The following is a 22,429-nucleotide window of genomic DNA, read 5'->3' on the forward strand; positions in this document are numbered from 1 at the left end:
TCTGGAAGAGCAATTGGCAATGTCAGGATGAGTTTTGTATTTAAATTCAAACCATTACATTATAGTGCAAAACATTTTTGAAACTTGAAAACTAGATTTGAATAATTTAGTGCTTTAATTAAATCATAGTTGTAGGATCTGCCCTCTGTAAAGTAGAAATCTACCTTCTACAGGGAAATTAGTAGGTAGCCTGTGTTCTCTTTCCAGATTCATCTTTAACTTATACAATTACCCTTTTTTTTTTTCATTGCTCAAGAAGCCAAATAATACTGTGTGTAATTATTATAAATTATCATCCACATAAAAGGTGACCGACTCCAGAGGCATCTGTCATAAACTAAAATACAGTTGTGGAAGATTGAAGTACTGTATGTTTTTTGTCCTAAATATGAAAACAAAGTGTAATTTAGTGCCCCTTCCCCAAACTGAAATTTTTTTACTGTGGTCCTGCTTGCCTGAGACTTGCAAGAAATGAGTTAATAGGAGGTTGTATTTAGTGTACGTGAATTGAAAACTAAGCTCCTCTACTTGCCCAGCATTCTGTTTTGTTACTATGCTGAAGTTCATAACTATGGTAAAGGTAGATTACCATTATTACATATTTTAATGTCTTTAAAAAGGTTTAACTCAAATAATTTGATAAATGAGACTCGACTGACTTCTTCCCCCTCAAAATCAACTGCTTTTGCCATAAGTAGAAAAACTGAATTAAGTTTAGTTATGATTTACCATTGCTTTGGATGGTCCATTAAGTAATATACTTAAATCTGTGTCAGAAAGTACATATGTCCTGAAATAAATGAAATAATTAAATGTTGGTTTGTTTATTGTTTTGTTTTCTTCTTTCCCTTCCCAGGTGTGTGTTGGTTAAACTAGAAGGATGTAGCCATCCTGTTGTTATGAAAGGATTGTGTGCAGAATGTGGCCAGGACTTGACGCAGTAAGTATTGCCAGATCATTTAAGCTTTTTTCCATTTACACGGACCATCAGAGAACTTGAATCTTACAAATCTTTCTCATCTTCACTCTTCTGTCCCTTTCAAAGGTAGGAAACTTGGCTGGTAATAATGGCTATGAATTAGGTTAAAATAATTTCTATTGCATTTCTGATTCATATGCAGAATTTTAGATTTTAGTATTTGAATAGAGTAGGGGTGCACTGATAGAGACTTTTTGGGCCAATACCAATGGCTGTTTTTTTTTTTAATGAGCCATATTGGTGGATACCAATCCAGTTGTCAATATGGAGCCGAGCAGCGTCCAGCTGGTAAGTCTGTTGTAGGGAATGGGGCATGGGGAGGGGCAGATAGAGGCCCCCCGCGGTGAGGGAGGGAACGGGTCTGGGACAGGGGCAGGCTCTGCCCAGCCGGGGCAGGGCATGGGACAGCCATGAGCAGTTCTTCGGGGGGGGGTGCAGGGAGGGGGGAGCTGCCTCATCTCCCTGTGCGTGGCTCAGCCCCAGCCCCACTTCCTCCTTCACTGTAGGAGCCTCAATCTGCCACCCCCGCACGCCCCTTCCCTTCCCCTACAACAAGACTCACCAGAAAAACCTGGCTGCTCCCCATGCTTCCAGGCTGCACTCCTGGCTACTTGCATGCTGTGCTGCAGCTGACCATACACGCACGCCACTTAACAGCCACATCAGCCCAGAGATGTGGGGCAGAAAACTTTCCAGTGCTTTATTTTTCTGTGGGAAATTTTCCATTTCTAAAAATTAATTGTTTCATAAAATTCATTAGTAGGAATGAATGGATGCTAATACAATATTAGGCAAGCTTGGCAGTTTTGAAGTTGTAATTAATGTTTTTCAGGTGATTATCCCTAGGAAGTGTGTGAGAGAGTACATATATGTTTTATTGATTTGTAAACAGGAAGGTAAATACACTCACATAATAATCCAAACCAAAAATCAAGTTATGAATTCACTTAATTGGCTATGCAGATCAAATTAATGCACTGCTATGCTTGTTTCTATTTCTCAAAATCTCTTGCTTCTGGAGAATCAGTTAGAAGCACAATTAGTGAAGAAGATACAGTGTGATAAGTTGTCTTTGCCCATAGACTCATTGGTAAAATCATCCTTTAGCGAAAGATAATGTGGTTCAAGTAGTTCTGAATCAGATTTTCCTCAATCTGATTCTGAAATGGAACTAATAAGTAGTGCAAGTGATTCTACAAATAATGACAGTGAAACTGGAGGTTCCACAATGACCTCAGTGGAAGAGAGTTAAACTCTGTTGAAGTAGATGAGTGGACAACCACGGCATATCATGCATAGTTCTTTGAGTATGCTAAAATTACTGTCAACAGTTTTCAGTGCCTTTTGTGTTGTTCTTAAATTTAAACAAACAATGTAAGGGAAGTACATGCTATTGTGTAACATCTTTATGTTTTTACAAGTATTCCAATAAAAATTATTTCTTTCCACATAAAGCTTTGAATTCGTTTGAATATAACATTTAAACCACATTAAGTGTGCTGTATTTCATTTTTTTTCCTAATCAAATACTTCAGTTCAAATACTTGTGACTATTAGGACATAAAATTTAACATGGGGGTGCTTTTTTAGTTTTCTTTACTAAATACAAGTTGAATAAACATATTAAATCAGATCATGCTCTAGTCAGGGCACTGGAAAATTTTCCAGTTGAATTTTCCAATTAAAAAATTTCCAGAAAACCCACATCTCTGCATCAGCCAAAAAAAGCCTATTGCTGATTCAGTCAATTTTCCTTATATTGATGCCGATCCCATATGGGACTGGTGCACCTCTAAAATAGAGTATCAGCACTGCTTCATGATGCAGTAAAACTATATAGAAAAGCTTGCATTGAGCTTGCCCATGTTCTGTTTGGTTCTATTTGCTGTAATGTTAAATATCACTTGCTTACATCAATTTACCATATAAAATAAGGGAGTAAAAAATCTGGCCCTTGGAGCCCTATCATCTGGCCTGCAGTGCTACCTGTAAGTCTCTGACCAGCCCTATGTGCTGTATGCAGGACTTGCCAGCCTACGTTGGCTCACTTTTTTATGGTACACGGTTCCTCCTCGCACATCTTTCTTAGCCCTGTACATTCCAGGAGAATGTATTGAATTCTGGCGTCTGTTACAGCACCACATTTTGTCCTCAGTAACACTTCTGATTCAAGGCAATTACTGTAATTGAAAGGGTGAACAAGGAGTCATGTACGGCACAACTGAAAAAAATCTGAACTTGGCTTTTAGAACTCAGGTTTGGCAGTATAGCAGTTGCTTGTAAACTGATCTATTTAATCTGGAAATCGATTTCAGCATGGAACTGTGTGGAGTCATTCTTGGTCAGCTTTCAGAGAATTTTACTTTAATCGCTTTTGTTTAAAAATAAAAAGCTGTGGAGAGAAGTAAGGCCTGCTTAATAGTTCTTTGCATGCTTTGTAGGAAGAAACGCAGCAATATGCTTGCATACCACTGGAAAGTAAATGTTTCCCATGTTCTCCAGCATGTGTACAGGCCATTGTAAAGACCTGCAGATAGATAGGCTGGTTTAGAGAAGAGTATTGAATGGCATGTTGTTAGTTTTCCAGAGGCTCCCTTATTAATCTGTTTTCAATTCAGTGGTTACATTTCCTCTAATGTGCAACACATTTTATAATGATCTAAAAACTATCCTTATTATTGAATGCTGACTAATATCTAGTCTTTTACCTTGATCTTGTGTATATCGTTGTTCAGGAAACTGTCAGAACAAATTACAGCAGAAAGTTATACTTACATGATTTTCATAGTAGGCTGCTTGGGTTCTCTGATCAGTTTTGTTCTCAAACTTCCAGTAAAGAGGTTATGACAGAAAAATATTCTACCGAATTGTAAATTAAAATGAAATTGATTTTATTTGACAGTGACTGGTTTGACTTTGCAGTTTTTAATGATGTATGGCTTTCATTGATGGAACCATTAGCATTAAAATACTCTGCTAAAACTTATGACATTTTCCTGACTGATTAGGTTACCAAGCAAGAATGGAAAACAGAATGTGCCACTATCCACAGCAACTGTGTCTATGGTTCATAGTGTCCCGGAACTGATGGTTAGCTCTGAGGCAAGTTCAATCACACTTCTTCAGTCATGTGCTTGGTATAGTTTCATGGTTATCTTTTCTAAATTAAGTCTTTTCCCTCAAATTGTGTATGTTTAATATAGAATATTTGGCCTTACTTTGAGAGAGTAAACTAAGACATGTGGGTCTTTAATTAGCCATGTATTGAATAATTAAGGTTTGTGGTTTTTTCCCATAACACTGTTGATATTGGTACATCTTACCAATTCCCTTGGAACCTGCTGTACAGCATTGCTACTTGCTGCAGTGGTGAGATGTTTTTGTGGTTATAACCAAGGATCCTGGTTTTCTCCGATTGGGGGGGCGGGGGGAGAAAAAAAATCTACAATTTTTCGGTTTTATAAAGTAACCCCAAATCCACATTTTTTTGCAATTCAAATGAAACACTGCTATATCTGCATCTGTATATTAGTGGTGTTTCATTTAAATCATGAAAAAATGTGGATTGGAGCTGAAAATTGGGGATCTTTTTAAATCGGAGAAAACGAGGATCCCTAGTTATAACCTCAAAATCTAATGAACCCTTTCTGGTTTTCTGTCTCCTTCAGAAATAAGAAGTTTGTGACAGTATAACTCTTGCCCCCTAAAATATACTCAAAAGACAGAAACATCTTTTTGAAACCCAGTTTCTTTTCATAGAACAGTGTAGAAGATGATAGAAATGACCTGCTATTTCTTTAGTAATATTGTAGTCTATGACAGACCTCTCTCTTCCAAGTCCTTGCGAGGCATGATTATTGAAATAAACCTTTTGAGCAACTAAGTTGTTTGAAATAAACACAGACTATTTAATTACTCTTTCTGGAACAAGAGTACAAAAAGTAGCTGTACAAACAAACGTATTTCTAGAGAGTCGATTCCATTTGCAATTGTATTGATTTTTCTTGTTAATAGTTTCAGTTTAGTGTTGTAATCTAGCCAGTATTATTTTGTATTTTCAATTTCTACAGTTAGTAGATTGTATACTGAATTTAGTAGCTATTTCTTTTTCAAGAACTGACCAGTAATCATGTGCTTCAGTTTTTGGGTGGACAACTGAGGAACTTCTGAAATATTGGGTCCATTTCACATGTTTCAAGTTTATCAACATTCCTAGTTTCTTTTCTAGATCTTGGCCTCATGACTTGTGGTTAGATGTGTATTATTCTTAGCTGCTTTTAGAAAACCTGTGAAACATTTAGTTCTATGAGCTATGAATTTTTAACTGAAAAATGGTTGGCAAAGATACTAAAATAGAGGCTTAGTGGTCCTATTCCCTCCCCACAAATTGGTTAGAATCAACACTTTCAATTAGTTTTGAAATTTGAAATAAACCTAAATTAGTGACTTACTTTGAAGTAAATTTGATCTGTAAATCTTTTCTTATAGCAAGCTGAACAACTCGGAAGGGAAGATCAGCAGCGACTACACCGGAACCGAAAACTTGTACTGATGGTAGATTTGGACCAGACATTAATTCATACTACAGAACAGCATTGTCAGCAGATGTCTAATAAGGTAAATATTTTTTTGCTGTTAAGTTTTTTGTAATTACTTTTGCTTGAAACTTTTTTGAATCAGATTTGTGAATATATACACTGTGATTAAAGTATTGATGAAAAGAAGTGAAGAATTCAAAGAAATGAAGGACACTATTAAAATAAAAAGTATATTTAAAACATTTAATTATTTAAACACATTTGTTATTTAAGTTGAATATATTAGGACATTTCTATCACTTGTACATGTCTATATTCCATTCCCTGTTGTAGTTGCTTTAAAACACAGGTTTTCACAACAGAAAAATTCTATGTATTTTTAAGTTTACAGCTTTAGAGTAAAAAAGTCTTCAATTTAACATAAAATAAGTTAATATGATCAATTTCTTTAACTTTGCCCTGTCTCTTCCAGAAATACCATGCAACTTGCTTAACACTTTAATCCTTTCTTTCTTGCAAGTAAGGATTGACTTGCTTTTTTCAGGTGCTAGTAGGAAAAGTTGCTTTGCAGAGAAGCAACTAAGCTTCTGTAGTAATGGAAATTATCGACCTGTGTTAATATTGTGTAACTGAAGACTTAGTTCACATTGTCCACGTGTCTGGCTTGATTACTGGTATATGATTTTACTTGCTAAGAATGAAGGCCTACACTTGGGTCACAATAATTGCATGCCCAAATATGGATTGGGGTGCGACTAGTTAGGCTATAGTACTGCAGAGAAGAATCTGGGGCAGGGGTGTCCAACCTTTTTGAATGTGGGGATGGATCATGAACTTTTTATCACCCAGCGGGCCGGCAGGAGCGGGCGCTTGTGGGCCCTGTCCAGTTCGGCCGTGGCCTGGGGGCGCAGGAGTCAAGGGGCGCCCCCAGCCCCCGCCGTCTCCTCCCTGCCACCTGGGTGGCCTCAAGGATGCTCCCACACCTGTGCGCCTGGGCTTAGCAGCCAGGGGGACATGCAGGGACTCTACAGGGGGGTGCGGGATGTGCAGGGACACCCACTTGCTTCCTCTCCCCCAGGCAGCCTGAGCCCGAGCCCGACCGGCAGGGCTCCCTCCCTCCCTGGGGCTCCTGCCTCACCCCCCCCAGCGCGATGTCTGTGGGCACAGGGGATGCGGGGAGACGGGAGTGGCGCCGAATTCCCACCCTGACACCCACAGCAGCAGCGGCAGCAGCATCTCCTGTGAGCCTGGCCTCAGCATCCCTCCGAGCCGGCATCTGCGTCCCCTGTGTCCACCCGCCTACTGCACCGCAGCCTGCTCCAGCCTGCGCAGCTGATGGGGACCAGTGCAGGGTGGGGCCGGCATGCAAATGAGGAAGGGAGGGGTGGGGCTAGGAAGGAACACTGTGAAATGAGTGGGGAGGGGAGGAGCTGCTCTGTGTCGGCAACGTCAAGCTGATACAGTGCGTGTGGGAACCTTCTCCCTTCCTCAGCCCTTCAGCAGCCATTAGGAAGCTGCTGAGGGAGGGCCTGGGGGAGGGACAAGGGGTGGGAACAAAAGTAAACAGTATTTAGTTTCCTGTCGCAGCACCTCAGGCCTCAGAAAATGGCTTTGCAGGCCACATGGTGGCCCGTGGGCCATATGTTGCAAGCCTGATCTTGGGGTTACAGTGGATCATACACTGTTGGCTCATATTCAGCTTGCTCCTGTTTCAACAAAAAATAAAAAATCCAACAGTTTCTTCAGTTTACATTAACAAGAGTGTCTCCTGTAAATCGAAGGAAGTGATTTACTTTATTCGGTACTGATGAGGTCTCCACTGGAGAATTGAGTTCGGTTTTGGGCCCCATGTTTCGAGAAAGATGTGAATGGATTGAAAAGAGTCCAGCAGAGAGCAACAAAAAAAAATTATAGATGCTTGGGAAGCACGATTTATGAAGAAAAGCTGAACGAACTCAGGTTATTTAGTCTGTAGAAGAGACTTGGGGGAGATTTGGTAACAGTCTTCAAATAACTGAGAAGTGGTTACAAAGGGGATGGAGATAGGCTTTTTCTCTGTGGCTGTAATGGACAGGACTAGGAGCAATAGTCTCAAGCTGCAGCAGAAGTAGTTTAGGTTGGCGGATTAAGAAGAACTTTCTGATTATGGGGGTGGCCAAGCATTGGAACAGGTTACCTAGAGAAGTTGTGGAATCTCTATTCTTGGAAATTTTCAAGAGCAAGTTAGACAGACACTTGGCTGAGATTTGGTTTTGTCAAGGATGTTCCTGACTGAGCAGGGGCTTGGACTAGATGACTTCGAGGTCTTTTCCAGCCCTATTTTCCTGTGATCTTACGGAAAGAAAAAAAAAAAAAGGTCGCATGTCGCTATAAAGTTCTTTGAATTTTTTTCTAACTAAAAAATTGTCAGACAAGTTAGAGCCATGAACAGAATAGAGACAGAGAGGTGTTTTGGGCATATTTTGAGTACAAAATATGACTTCTTTATTTACTAACTATTTGTTCTTTTCTAGGGAATATTCCATTTCCAGTTAGGCCGAGGAGAGCCTATGCTGCATACCCGTTTGCGTCCTCATTGCAAGGAATTCCTAGAAAAGATTGCCAAATTGTATGAATTGCACGTTTTTACATTTGGTAGTAGACTTTATGCACACACTATTGCAGGTAAGCAGTATGCTCTAGATTGGGGGTGGGCAATTATTTCAGCTGGAGAGCTGCTTAATGAGTTTTGGTGAGCTGTTGAGGGCTGCAAGGGTAGCCTTGCCCCTTGACAGGTGCCCTGCCCCTTAGTCACCATCTTGGGACCAGAAGTTCTTCCCCTGAGATTTGCCACTGGAAGGCCCTCCCCTTGCCCCCAGAAATACTCCTTTTGGGGATTGCCATCTTGGAACCAGAAAAAAACCAAATCATATACTAAAAGTCAAACATCTACTATAACACACTTTAATTTTCTTTCAAAAAATATTTTTGTCCTGATTTATGTATGTTTGCATAGTGTATGTGAGGTGATTGCATACAAATAGTCGTATTTTGTATGGCATGTATATGGAGTATGGTTGGGGCAGTGGGTGGGTGGGTGGGTGTATGGTAGGGTGTATGTGGATGCGTGTGTGTAGGGTTTGTGAGGCGTGGCTATGTGAGGGGGGTGTAAGGTATGTTGGAAAGTGTGGGTGTATGCATGTGTGGGCAGGGTGTGGTTGTGGGTATGGGGTTTGTGCGGTGTAAAGCCTCTTGGAGCTGGAGTTCACTTCTTCTAGATTTAATATAGTTTAATAACAGGCGTGGGTGATTGGTGTCTCCTGAGTCTGGGGGGGGGCACCAGATCACCAACGGGGGAGGGGTCCTCAGCGACCGATTGCTGAGCCATTGGCGAAACCGGAAGTGCACTTCTGGTTTCATGGCTGGCGCTTCCAGGAGGTGCACGGCCAATCTCAGGGGGTGCACGTGCACCCGGGTGCACTCCCTACATGTCGCCAATGATACCAGAGGTATAGGTTGTAGCTTTGTTGGTCTAAGGACATAGACAGACAAGGTTGTTTTGGTAAATCTGATATTTTATTAGACCAACTCAAATAGTTGGAAAAATTCTTTTTTGGAAAGCTTTTGGGTATAAATATCCTTTGTCAGGCTGAGGAAGCATCTGCAATTGGTGTGTGCTCTTCCTGGATGGAATGAATAGTAAAGAAGCCAGAGGCTGATATGTGTGCAAAAAAGCCAGTCAGTGAACATGTAAATGGAGGAGTTAGGGAGTGAGAGATCGCATCTTGTTTCATTCAGCTGGAAACATCCTATTCTTGACTCTGACCAGTTCATGAAAACTTGTTCTAAAATGCTTCAGTTTACCTCTCCTTTTACAATTGATATTGTTTTTCCCCCCCAACAAAACATACTTAAAACTACATGTTTTCATATTAGGGCAACGTGACCAGATTTAATTTATTAAATTTATTTTTCATTCCTGAATACTAGTTTCAAATATTGCTTTTAAAAATACAGTCAACATAAATTATGATCAAGTAATTGGCAACTAACTTGGCAGTAAATTAATAATTTGTGGCCTTGAGATAATTTAGGAGAGGAAAAAGGCATAGATTCTGTCTCTAATAAGTATTGTGAGTAGAATTTGATTTATGCTGGCTTTGCGTCATTCTAGCCCATTTCTTAGCTTTTACTTAAATGATAAGATGCAATTAAAAAGTACCCAGGGTGCTTAGCTACTGACAAGACAAGCTGGTGTCCCAGCTTCTTGAATAGGGCTTCCAAACACCATTTGAGATATCAAAATAGTAACAACAGCAATAAACTTTTCTTGGCAAGAGAGGAAGCCTCCAAAGTAGGGGGTTATTATAGAGAATTTTGATGATAAAGTTAAGTAAGGAACAGAAAATACAATTTGACACATTTTTAAAAACTGCAAGAGATTCCTTTTAATGTGAAATGGGCTTAGTTCAAAGAATAAAATTATTTTCTTCCTGGAGAGAAGGGCTAGAGGGGCATTATTCACTTACTTAAGAGAAGGGGTAGATGTATCTCATCTACTTTGGTAGAACCATGAAGTATATTCCTGTCAATCCTGTACCATTCACCATTGTTTAGGTGGCAGATATACCAAGCTCCATTTAAAGCTAATGGATGTCACTGCCAGATTACTTGATAAATAATATATATTCATAATACAGAACAAAATGTTGGTTAACAGAAAGCATCCCCTGCCCCAAGTGGAGAGTAGAATTATGACTTGAGATTTGGTTCTTCTGCAGGTTACATTTGATGATAAAAACTAATCGGACATCATGTGTCATACCTTTTCAATATCCTGCATTGGAATAATGAGGAAATTTGAGCTTCAGATAAACTCATAGAAACCACAATTACAAAATTGCAGGATTGTGAAAATAAGCCTAGTCAATGCACACGTTGAACACTTGATGGCAGCATTGTTTAAAGAAATGGGTTATAGTGGAAAGACTTAAAACAGTGGGGGTAGTACCTAGTTTGGGAATGCAAGAGGAGACTGGGAATGTTAATCTGGATGAAGAATTTAACGCTTACCCTTTAGGTTTCTACATCTTTGTTCCCGATCTCTTGCAAACATCTTCTGTGTATAGTTTCTTGCTTGATGGGTATCTTTCCTCATCTCCCTCAGAAGTCAGTTCCTGCCCTTCCACATCTTCCAGCTATTGCTTCCAACTGAGGCAATAGGTGCAGTCAGGACAAGTGATATCTAAAAGTAGTCCCCTAGGTGTACTTAAGCTGTTTCCTCTTAGCATTCTCCTCTTGCTAATTTTCCGAGAAGTACTAAAATCCATCTTTTCAGTAAGGCAAATGCATCTAATTTGGAGAAAGCTACAACAAATATCTTAGACTAAAGGAAAGGGGGGAGGGGGAGAAACTAACCTTTAAAAAATATTTGAGTTCTGCTAAGATTTTTTTTTTGAAAGAAGATGCATCTTGGACTGATCTGCAAAATATCATTGTTCCTGCTTTCCTAAATTACAGAATGGAGCAGGGCTCAATTTGTAATTGTGTTGCCTTTGGATAATTTAAACAGTGAAAATAGAAAAGGGATCAATAATTTGAAGCATGTGGGGTTTTTTTGTTTTGTTTTTGTTTTGTTTGATGTTGGACTGACTGTATGCCTGAACTTCTTGGTTTCCTCCTGCTCTCAGTTTGAAGTATCTTTGTGATACCTCAATACCTGCCAATTCTCCTGCTCTTGTGGAGCCCCCAAGAACAGGGAGTTCTGTGTTGGAGACTCTCTTTAAAGAATCATAGAGAGAGACTTTGCTAAGAATGCTCCCATTACAGCCTCTCTCCCAGAAAGTTATCACAAACATGGAGGAATCATGGAGACCAGACCTTGGAGATGGGAGCGATTTCAGTGTGTTCCAGCAAATGCAAGTGATGACAACTGATATGTCTCATGCTATGTTGAATGAGCAATATTAGAATGGAAAAGGTATTGTGCAGTAGTCATTTAGAGTGTTCGGGAAAGGCAATGCTCACTGAATGCAGAAGAGATTTTTTAAGTGGCAATATGTGGCCTAGAATATGGTAGAAGACTTGCCTTTTTTCAACAGTTTGTGTACTGAAGTTTCTAAAGACCTTGGTGCGTAGCAGCTTGACTTAAAAAAAAAAAAAAAAAAAAAAAAAAAAAAAAAAAGCCTCTTTAGGCAGTCCAGATGTTCCATTTTATTTGGTCAGCTTGCTTGTGTTGCAAGTGACTGCTTCCTGTCGTAATGAAAAAGGATGGAATAATTATAATTAAAAGGGGATGGACGGATGGAGCTGGAGAATGAGCAAATGTTTCTAACATTACTGTCTTATCTGTGGTTTAGGTAAATATTCAGATTAGGGCAATAAGTCTTTTGTGTACAATATCTGGATTTCTGGCCTTGGAAGGAATGAATTTGAATTGGAAGCTAGAATGCTTCTTGTAGTTAAATTGCATTGGCAATAGATTTTAAATAGTATAAAGTATACTTGGCTGTTCACTCAAAGCAGAACAAAAATTAGCATGATTTGCCTAGAAATACAAAGTACAGGGCATAGGAGCTTTTCAGATAAGTCCACACCTTCAAATGCATCTGGTCACAAATATACATGGCACTGACTTGTTCCAAATGTTAAACATAAAATGTTACTAATATTGTATAACTTCTTTACAGTTTAAATTAGAGAAATGTTTAGAGACAACACCAGTAGAAATGCACCAGTGTCTTATTGCTGATTGGTTCAATGGACTGACCCTTCTCATGGCTTAGTTTAGACTGCCAGTATGTCTTTCCATTCTTCCCATGCTTCATACTACATGGATATTCTCATTGCACAGGAGTGTGTTACTGGGAAGCATCTGCTATAATTACTTGCTTTTTCATCTTCTGCCATGTGGTCTTGATTTACCATAAAGACCACTTTATCCATAGTAAAGTCACACAAGTCATCTAAATACGACAGCAGTGGGTATGCTAGAAGACTCTAAATGGATAACATAAGCAAGCTCCTCCCAGAGACTTCACTGACTACTCCTATGTTGTTGATGCTTCTCGCTGACTACAGCCTAGTTGCACATTTTTAACAAAATGATTGTTTTCTTCTGTGGTAACTTTCATGTTTAAGGCTTTCTAGTTTGTAAGAAATACTAAATTGTGATTTGGCTCTACAGTTTCCCTTCTTCCCTCCCTTTCCTAAAGAGAAGTCCCTTTCACTGAAGTCCCTTTCCTAAAGAGAAGTCCATCTTAGTAGAGGAAGTTACAGGCACCCTGCTTTTCTTCTCCCTGCAATGTTTCAGTTTAGGCCAAGTCCAGAGGATTTAATATAACGTTGTCTTTCTCAATCCCTCCCGGGGGTTGAGTTTAATAAACTACTCCAGCTGACTCTGCACTCTTGGAAGCAGAGTCCTTAATTCTGACCCTTTTGGAAGCTGTCCTCGAATAGGATTTTTCTCCACAATCCAGGTGCCTTGGTTTTCTCCAGCTCCGTGAGATAAGGAGCATCTCTAAGTTAGGCAGCTTGAGCATCCCTCCTTTTCCTACCAGGAATCTCCCAGCCCCAGGTCAGAACTGGATCATAGGCTTGGAAGGAACCCTGAAGGTCACTTGGCTGAACCAAGCCCTTTCATCTTTGTTACTTGCCTCTGGATCTTCTCCAGTTTCTCTACAGCCTTCTCAAAATGCAGACACCAAAACTGTACATACTACTTCAGCAGAGGCTTAACCAGTGCTGAGTGGAGTGGTAGTATCACCTGTCATGTCTTGCATTCAATATATTGGTTAATGAAGTCCAAAACTGTACTTGCTTTTTTTGTGGTTGCATTGCATTGTTGTCTCATATGTATGCTCTACCATAGCACCCTGATTGTTTTTGGCAATGTTACTGCTTTGGACAGTTATTCCCCTCATTCTGTATTGGTATGTTTGCATTTTCTCCTTTACATAGAAGACCTTACATTTGTTTGTTGAATTTAATTTTATTGTCTACTAGCTTCTCCCAGGTTGTTGTTTTTGTAGTTGCAGTGTTTGTTTGTTTTCAAAGAACTTAGTGTAACATATTTAACATTTAATATTCCATGTGTAGCAAAAAGACAAGCGTCAATATAATAATGACAACTGAATTGAATTCACTGCATCCAAAATGGAGTGGTACCGGTTAGTTATCTGAGAAGCAAAGTAATCCCAGTCAATGGAAGCCCCAACAAGGGTCAAGTGAAAAATAACCTGCCTATAATTTTATTTGGGTGGTATTCAGTGATTTTTTTTTTTTTTTATTTATTTTTTGGAAGGTTTGGAGTAGATAGGACCCGCCATTCTCGAGTTATAAGCAAACATACATCCGAACATACCCACACACACTTCATAATATGTATGTAGAGATAGCTAGCGAGAGACAGAGTTCAGTTTCCAAATTTATCAAGATTTTTTTTTTACTTCTATCCTCAAGTATTTCAAAATCCTCTGTGTTGTCATCTGCAGACTTGACCATGAAGCCCCCTTTTTCTGCATCCAAGTAATTAATAAGCGTTGAACAGCACTAGATCCAGAACAGACTCCTGTGCAGCTTGACGTCTAGGAACTTCTTATCAGTCTAATACCAATCTGTTCATAAGTACTCTTTATTTGTGGTGATTCAGCCAAAACTGTGTACCTACCCAAGGGTAATTCCACCCACATTTCTTCAGTTTATTTAAGAGAGTGTTATACAGGATAGTTGGTGTCAGAAGCTTTACTAACGTCAAAGTATGTTGTGCCCATTGTGTTCTGTTCATCCAGCAATAAAGGAATGTCAAAGAGAAGAAACCAAGTTGGTTTGCTATGATTTGTTCAGTTCATGTTGGCTACTTGGGATCTCTTTCTCTTCCTGGTAGTTACAAAGTGAATATTCTTATATTTTGCTCTAGTAACTTGCCAAGTTTTTGAAGTCAGGCTGACTTGTCTATAAAACTCCATCTTCCTACTTGCCCCTGCCCTTCCTTTGCACTTTTTACCAAAGATGGACAAAGTCCTGGGAGATTGGAAACCAGTCCCCTGGGACCTTGCCTATCATCCATGACTTTGCAAATATTTCCAGTGGCTCAAAGATTTCTTAAACTAGTTCCTTCAGCACCCTGGGATTCATTTTTTTTGTTAGGCTCCGCTACCTTAAATTCGTTCTGTTTTTGTCAGAAGTTCTCTGAGTTCTTGTTTCTTATTTTTTGTAGCCCTTCTCTTTCTTTGTCTGTAGCTTCTATTTATTAGCCTTCTTTCTCCCCTTCTTCCTCTCCCTCCCCCAAGATGGAAGCAGCTCTGTTTTCTTTGCATCTTCTGTTAATACTGAGTAGTGTACCCACCATTTCCTTGATCTGTCTGATGCAGTGGTTTTCAAACTTCCTGAAGTCACAGAACCCTTTTGTATTACTTCTGTGTCAGAACCCCTATCCTGGGTCTGCAGGCTGTGTGAGCAGATGCAGAGCCAAGGAGCCTGCCCTGGCAATGGTGGCACATGGTCTCAGGGCCTGCTCTGCCACTATCCTCAGTATCTTTGTGGAACCCCTGATGATCTGTTACAGAACCTCAGGGTTCTGTGGGATGCAGTTTGAAAACCGCTGCTCTGACATGTATGTTAACAATAAGACAAGGGTTGTCATTTTATTGTCATTGTGCCTTTTTTTCCTGGTTTTTGTCCCTGCAAGTCCTTGCAATATGTTCTTAGTGACTTGCCCTTCTTTTTATTAGTTTACTTCTGATTTTTTTTATTTTGTTTTTGTTTTAGACCACTATCTGATGATTATCCAGTGCCAGCACCCATTTTCCAGCTTGTTTACAATTTCTTCAAATGTTTGTTTCTTTGAAATGGGTCCTAAAAGGGAATGGGGTAGGGAAGGCCATGAACTTCATTACTTAAAAAGAGTAGACTGCGCTTGTAAACCCAGGCATCATTTTATTTTTACTTGCTCATGTCTATCAGAAGAGTCTTCAATTTTTAAAATGCATATTTAATATTTAAAAATACCATTTTGCTTTGAATACATTTATTGGGAAAAAATGAAAGTAAGCATTTAAATCAATTGAGCAAGCTCACTTGTTTTTAATTCAATCTTGGTAGCAGGTTCTTAATTTGCATCGAGTAAAATTTGTGTTTTATCTTGTTTTACGCTGTGTCCAGTACTATAATGTCAGAACTTTTGAGAGGAGAGGGAAAAATTTGTGGTGATTTTAACCTTGGTATTCTATTCCTTTTGCCAACATCAAGAATGATATTGTTTGGAGTTTAAAATGCTTATTTTAGTCATTTCTAACTTGTTATTAAAAAAATTAATAAAAGGGAAGAAGGAGAAAAAGTTCCATAGCAAGGGAAGGAATTGAATGGGCTGAAATGTGAAAACAAAGTGAATATCATTTAAGTTGTGGGATTTTTATAAATGTTTAGTAAAATCACCTTGTTGGAAGAAGAGTGGAGTCTGGTAAGTTGTCTTCAAATCACAGGTTATGAACCGATGTTGCATTTATCCTAGCAGAAAGCCTTTTTTCCTGGGATCATATAGACATATACATTCATTATCCTGCCTCAAGTCCCTCTGAAATATGCTGAATAAAATGCACTAACACTTTTTTCCTGGGATATCCTGTTGTACGTCTGTACAGTTATTGCAGTTAATTCTAGACAAGCAGGTCAGGCTGCGTGTGCTTGCTGGCCACCTGTTAACAAAGCAGCAGCATTGCCAGTTGGAAGGGTGACATGTTGACATATGTAGGTGCAGCACCATGTATAATCCCAGTCAAATCTTGGGAAAATCAGTCCCCAGTTGAATGAGAAGTCTGTTTACAGCCATAAGGAGGTTTCTAGAAACTTCTGAGAAGTAAGTGTGGATAGCTGTTTTCTATTTGTTTACAAAAAAAGGGACACTAACCTTATTTAGGAAAAACAGTTCTGTTTACCAAATGGCCAGATGCTATAAAATAAGTAAACAGAAGTGGAATCCTAACTTGATTTCAGAATGAAGCTTTTGACACAATCCAAAACTTCTTTGTGGTTTTCAGTTTGTAAGAGAGAATGAGATTTTTTTGGCTTTTTGTTCCAGATCCAAGATGGGGAGATTTTTTTCTTCAAAATCTAGTTTCCTACCCAGTTTCACTCCTTATTAAAAGCAAAATAATTCAAACAAAGCTATTTATATCACTGTGCAAGACTTTAATTTATCATCTTTTTAAAGTAAAATTGAATATCCTCCTAGACATGCTGTCCAGGAGAAAATGTCCAGTTTCCATTTTTAGGTCTTGCCTATACTTACTTGTGCTGCTGCCAGAACTTATGGCAGCAGACAGACAGCAACTGATGATGCCAGGCTGCCAGAGTGCATGTGCATCCAGCTGTCTTCCTCCCAGAGACACTTCTTGCAGCACCTATCCTGTCAGAGTGCATCCTGGCCCCGGGAGGGTGGCACCAGGTGCTGAAGGAACTGCAGGAGCTAGCTGAGGATGCAGGGTTTATCTGCGCTTACTTTTCTTCTGCTGAGAAGAGTTAACTGACTGCTGAAAGAAGGGCTCTTTTGTTACAGATAAGCTCTGAATGCAAATAAATGCATTCTAAGTTTTGCCAGGAGAACTAGATTTCTGCCAGCAAAACTCTGTAGCGTAAAACTAGGTCTTACTGTAAAACAGTGGTGTTCAACCTTTTTAGGCTCTTGACACCCCTCCATAACTCCTGTAAGTTGAGCAGCACCCCAGCTCAATCACTTTATTACAGCACTTCATTCTTGATGTGGGGGAAAGGGGAGGAGCAAGCACTTAGTTTCCCACAGAGCGGCAGGGCAAAGATGACTTTAAGCTTACCTTCCAGCCCTGGAGCAGGAACAGAGGAGTCAGTATTTAACTCCTTGCATAAGAGGAGGGGAAAGGCGAGTGGGGCAAGCACAGAACTCCTCACATTGGGGGCCAGCAGGGATGATCGTAAGCTTACCCAGAGATGAACCTGGGGTGGGTTGGGAAAGGCAAGTGCCTGGGAATGAGTGAGTCCTTATCTTTCACCTAATAGCATCCTCAAAAGGAGCCTATGACATCTCTGCTTTACTAATGTAAAGATTTTTTTTCTATAAATGTACTAGAAAGAACTGTGTTTTTAATCAGTGATCCCTTTGGAATCGGTTGCTATTTTATTTGACAGTGTGTGGTTTAACCACTGGGTGTCTCAAGTGTTTTGTACAGAAAAAAATCTCACCAGATAAGACTAGTAGAAAAAAACTTATTCTCCTTTTTAAAGATTTAAGAAGACATTAACATTTTACTAAAGCAAATGAATCTTGGTTTGTCAGCTAAATACTTTTCTTTCACCTGCGCACCACTTCTCTGAAACGTGTAAGCAGCTGGATTATATTTTTGACCATTCCACTTTTCAACATTTTAGAAAAGTAGCAAATAGAAGTTCCCTAGCAAAAACTGGATTGTTCAATTACTTAATGACAAACATCACTGAAATTTTGTTTGACTACTCAATATTGAGGTGTAATAGGTCATGTGAAAGCTTGAAATGGTTTCTGTCTTGTGCCCTGGCAGACATTAATTTAGTTGTGTTTTTGGGACATGACAGATTTTTATCCTGGATTCCAAAAAGAGCGTTTCCTGTTATATCAGATGAAGTGTGTGTGTGTGTGTGTGTGTGTGTGTGTGTGTGTGTGGCATGGAGTGTGATTTCTGGCATTGAAAACCAAATAAATCGGACCCCAGTTGCACAACTGCTGGTTCATGGGAAGTCCAGCATCTGGGACTGGGTCCTTGAAGCTGATCTCCCTGTGCACCCGAACAGTTAAAGGGCCTTTTCAAGGTCCAGACACATAAGAGTCCCCAAAGTTGGAGCCCCAAGGTACCCAGGCATTTAAGAGACTGCCCATGTTCTGGACCTGTCAACCCAGCAACAGATTGCACAGTGTAGCTTTACATGTCCTTATTGCAGGGGGAGTAGTTGGGCTTCCTGTGCACAAGGGGTACTTTTACACTTGCTCTGGGGTTGGGGGGTTGCACTTTAATTATTAGAGGCTCTCAGAGCCACTCTAAAAGTGCTGCTGCGTCTCATGTATCTGCATCCCCATGCTTAAACAGCAATGGGGACACTTGAACATGCTCCAGCAGACTCAATTAATTCCAGCACATTGGAGCAGCCTCCACATTCATGTGTAAGCACCAAGGATATTTAAACAATGCCATGCAGACTTTCAAATTAAAGCATAATACAAACCAGCTACAAAGCTGTTCCACATCAAACATGGAACATTTTTGTGGCTGGTTTGCCACTTTATCACACCGTAAATTGGCAGAATGTGTGGCATGTTAGATTTTACTGAGCCATTGTGCAATAAACATAACCTGTGCCAGGACCTATGCAAACATGGCCTGATTTCCCTCCTCCCCTCTGTGCCCCAAACTGGGCTTTCACTTCTATGGATGCAGTTTTGCATCTTTAGTAAGCTGTGACCATAATGTTTTACTTGCTGTTAGTTACCCAAGTGAATTGGGTTTTAACAGAACTTCGGTAAGTGACTCTGTATTACTTGTCTCTCTTATACAGAAGTCCTGATTGCCATCCATATTTCTTTTGTTTAATTTTGTCCCCTTCCAATTTTAATCGAACTCTAGTTGGTTGTGGTTTCAGTGAGAAATTGGGCAGGAATATAACGATTAGAGTGGAGAGCCTTTGTGTATACATCCAGATAATGGGCAGGTGGTATGGGGGTAGGGGGTACAGGAGTGAGACAGTTATACAGAAATAATGCAACATGTGATAGTTTACATGTAGTAGTTTGTCAAAGTATCTTTAAGTGTTTGGCAATGGTTCTCTATAGCTAATTCTCTCAATTCATTATGCCTAGGTACTGCAAGGGTCTCACATCAGGGGATGATTCTACGAGTTTGCAGCAATTCTTAAGCATAGTCGGGTGAGTTAAGGTTGAACCTCGGTCCTTAACTCGGAATTTTCTTGCTTTTATGGGTTTTAAGTTATTCCAATGACACTTCATATTTAGGCCTGAATCTTTAGAAGTGAAAAATGATATTTTTCTGGATGCCTCAGATTTTTTTTTTTTTTTTGGATGCCCAAATTGAAGCACCTTAAACGAGCTGAACTTCCAGAAACTCCTGAGTTACGTCCTTTGAAAATCCAATAGGCCCCTTGATAGAAACTCAGATTTGGTCCCTAGAATCCATAGTCAGTCTGAACCTTTTGCTGTAGAATACACCATGGCTACCTTTTTAAATATAAATCTTTTACGTGTGAATAATGAGTGCAGTATCTGCAATAGTGAGAAGCTGAAGCTAATTTCAAAGCAAGTGAGAATATGATCAGTTCTCTAAAATGTCAAATCCAGATGAGTATATGAAACACCTTTTTTGCTTTTCATAGCAGCTGTAGAGCCACAGCTTCTGTTCATTAAAAGGTTAAACTTCATTGTTAAAAAGGTTAGGCATAATAACACATGCATGTGTGCCTGTGTATGTATGAATCTGCCACTTTGCCAAACTGATGACGTTTTTCCTTGCCTTAAAATTAGCGAAGCTAGCCTAGTTTTTCATTCAGTCTTAGAATGTTGTTAGCATGAACACATGTTAATAGGCCTGCCAGTTTTAAGGAAATCCAGGATATATTTGCTGTTGGTACAAGTGTGTTAAAATAGTGTTATAGGTACAACTTAAAACCTACAAATGCAAGAGCTCTGGCTGACACTACCATTTAACTTGCCCAATGTGCTTACGCATTGCAGCATACTGCCGACTCTTGTGAGACTTCTCTGCAGTCCCTTTGCATAATGAGCTAAGGACAGGGTTTAGCTTTAAAGAACCAAATGTAGGGGGATAAATGTAAGTTTCCAGAACTGTGTATGTGTATATATACTTATATAATCACCTATTATATCCATTTCTTTCAAGCTAACTCATTCATTGATACCACAACTTAATCATTGTAACTTCAAAAGTATCTACTATGTTAAAGGCATTATAGTGGGATATTTAAGATAAAAATAACACTGAATGTGACCAGTATTTAACCAGCTGTTTTTCCTCTTAAAAATCATTTTACCAAGTCATATTAATAATATATCTTTCTTTATGATAGTAACAAGCATTACCACTGTATTACATAAGTTAAAATAAACGGGTGACTTAAAAAATACATAGAATATTAACAGGGAATAAATATCTAATTGAAGAAACACTAATTTTTTATTCTCTTCTTTCCAAAGGATTTTTGGATCCCGAAAAGAAACTTTTTTCCCATCGGATATTGTCAAGGGATGAATGTATTGATCCATTTTCTAAGACTGGGAATCTTAGGTATGTATGTGGCTATAATGTGCTATAATGGTTACAAAGGAGAAGAAATTAAACCTAAGAACATCTCTTGAGTATGAATCTAAACCTTCTGAACTCATTCCTTGCTATTCACACCCTCACAATAGAACCGATGGGCGCTAGCCAGCTATTACAGCAATCAAATCTAGTTGATGTTTCAGTGGGCACATCTACACATGCTTTTATGTGCCATTGTCACTGTGCATTAAGTTTAGTACCTGTCATAACAGGTACTAACTCAATGCACAGTAACTGGTGCTACTGTGCAGTAGTGCCAACTCACGGTCTTTAAGTAACACTAATACACGGTAGACTAATTCTCCTGCACATTAGCACAGCTTTTGCTGTGATGCACTAATGTGAAGCAGAATTTGTGTACTGTGCGTTTAGTGTCTCACGTAGATACGCCCACTGAGACTTAGTTTGTAGTGCTCACAGAACATACATTTTTATAAAGACATTACAGTCGCTTTTACAGTTATAAACCTTTACTCCCTATAATAATTTGTAGGCCACAGATTGTTTTATCTTATTATTCATGATCCTGTGTTATCTAACTAGTACATTTTTTGTAGTTTTAGAAATTTGTACTGAGACTTCCAAGGTAGAAACCTAAAGTTTGACATGTATAGTTGTGATTAGCTACTTAAAAAGCATGACTTTTTTTCCCCAGATATGCTGAATGTTCAGCAACTTCTTTAGGTTCTCTGCAGATTAGACCACTTAAGCCGGGGGCGGGCAATTTATTTTGGGCGGAGGACCGCTTACTGAGTTTTGGCAAGCCATCGAGGGCCGCATGACAGGCAGCCAAGGGCAGATATTAATTTTCTAAATTTTTTAGGGGCTCCGTGGGCCAGATAGAATGGCCTGGCAGGCCACATTTGGCCCACGGGCCGTATTTTGCCCACCCCTGACTTAAGCACTTAAATATGGATTTATGAGATGATCTTCCAGCTTTCCAATTTTTTATTGGAGCTCATAATAGCTATATGAGTGCAGCTAGGAAAGTGAGGGTTCAGGGTGGCAAATATTCTTTTCTAATAGTAATGTTCTTGCGTTTTTCAGTACAGTTAATTATTTTGTGTTTTGTAAAGAAATACCAAGACTTTTTACTTATTTTTAATATCTTTGGAATGAATTCATGTGAGGGGTGTGCTTGCATGTGTGTATTTGTGTGCACATGTGTGCATCTAAGCACATGCAAAAATGCAGAAAGTTCCTCTTCCTCTTTTTCCAAAATTATTTTGGGTTTGGGTAGAATAGAAGAGGTTAAACCAAAACAAGATTTTTTTAGATTATTTATTTGGTCCTAAATGAATTAAGTATGTTAAACCTGGATTGAAACACTCTGCAATAGTCTGTTTACTTAAAAGTTAGAGGCTTCCTATGTCTAAGTACTGAAAGTAACAAGGAAAAGCATTTAACTACTATTTTTTACATTGTCCAACTGCTTTGAATAATTTTAATTGTTTGTAAAACTAAGATGCATAAAAATGACTGCTATGCTAACCAGTAAGAACTGTGATAGATGATAAATGAATGTCTAAGTTCTTAAGTCTTAAAAAGCCTCTAACAGATGGCCAATTTGTTAGGGAAAG

The 22,429-nt window shown here is 39.2% G+C and overlaps 1 protein-coding gene across 1 annotated transcript in view; it reads left to right on the forward strand.

Annotated features, from left to right (window-relative positions):
* Positions 1-859: 859 nt before the first annotated feature.
* LOC102369184 (RNA polymerase II subunit A C-terminal domain phosphatase-like) overlaps positions 860-22,429 on the forward strand; it is a gene marked incomplete at its 3' end in the record, with an annotated part of 27,135 nt that continues 5,565 nt past the window's right edge. Inside the window, exons 1-5 of the mRNA XM_006037987.3 lie at positions 860-940; positions 3,988-4,081; positions 5,468-5,596; positions 8,031-8,181; positions 20,723-20,813. Of these exons, the coding sequence (XP_006038049.1) occupies positions 900-940; positions 3,988-4,081; positions 5,468-5,596; positions 8,031-8,181; positions 20,723-20,813 (506 nt within the window). The remainder of the gene's footprint in view (positions 941-3,987; positions 4,082-5,467; positions 5,597-8,030; positions 8,182-20,722; positions 20,814-22,429) is intronic.

This window comes from Alligator sinensis, unplaced genomic scaffold (genome assembly GCF_000455745.1).
Source record: "Alligator sinensis unplaced genomic scaffold, ASM45574v1 scaffold252_1, whole genome shotgun sequence".
In the NCBI taxonomy this organism is placed as follows: Eukaryota; Metazoa; Chordata; order Crocodylia; family Alligatoridae; genus Alligator; species Alligator sinensis.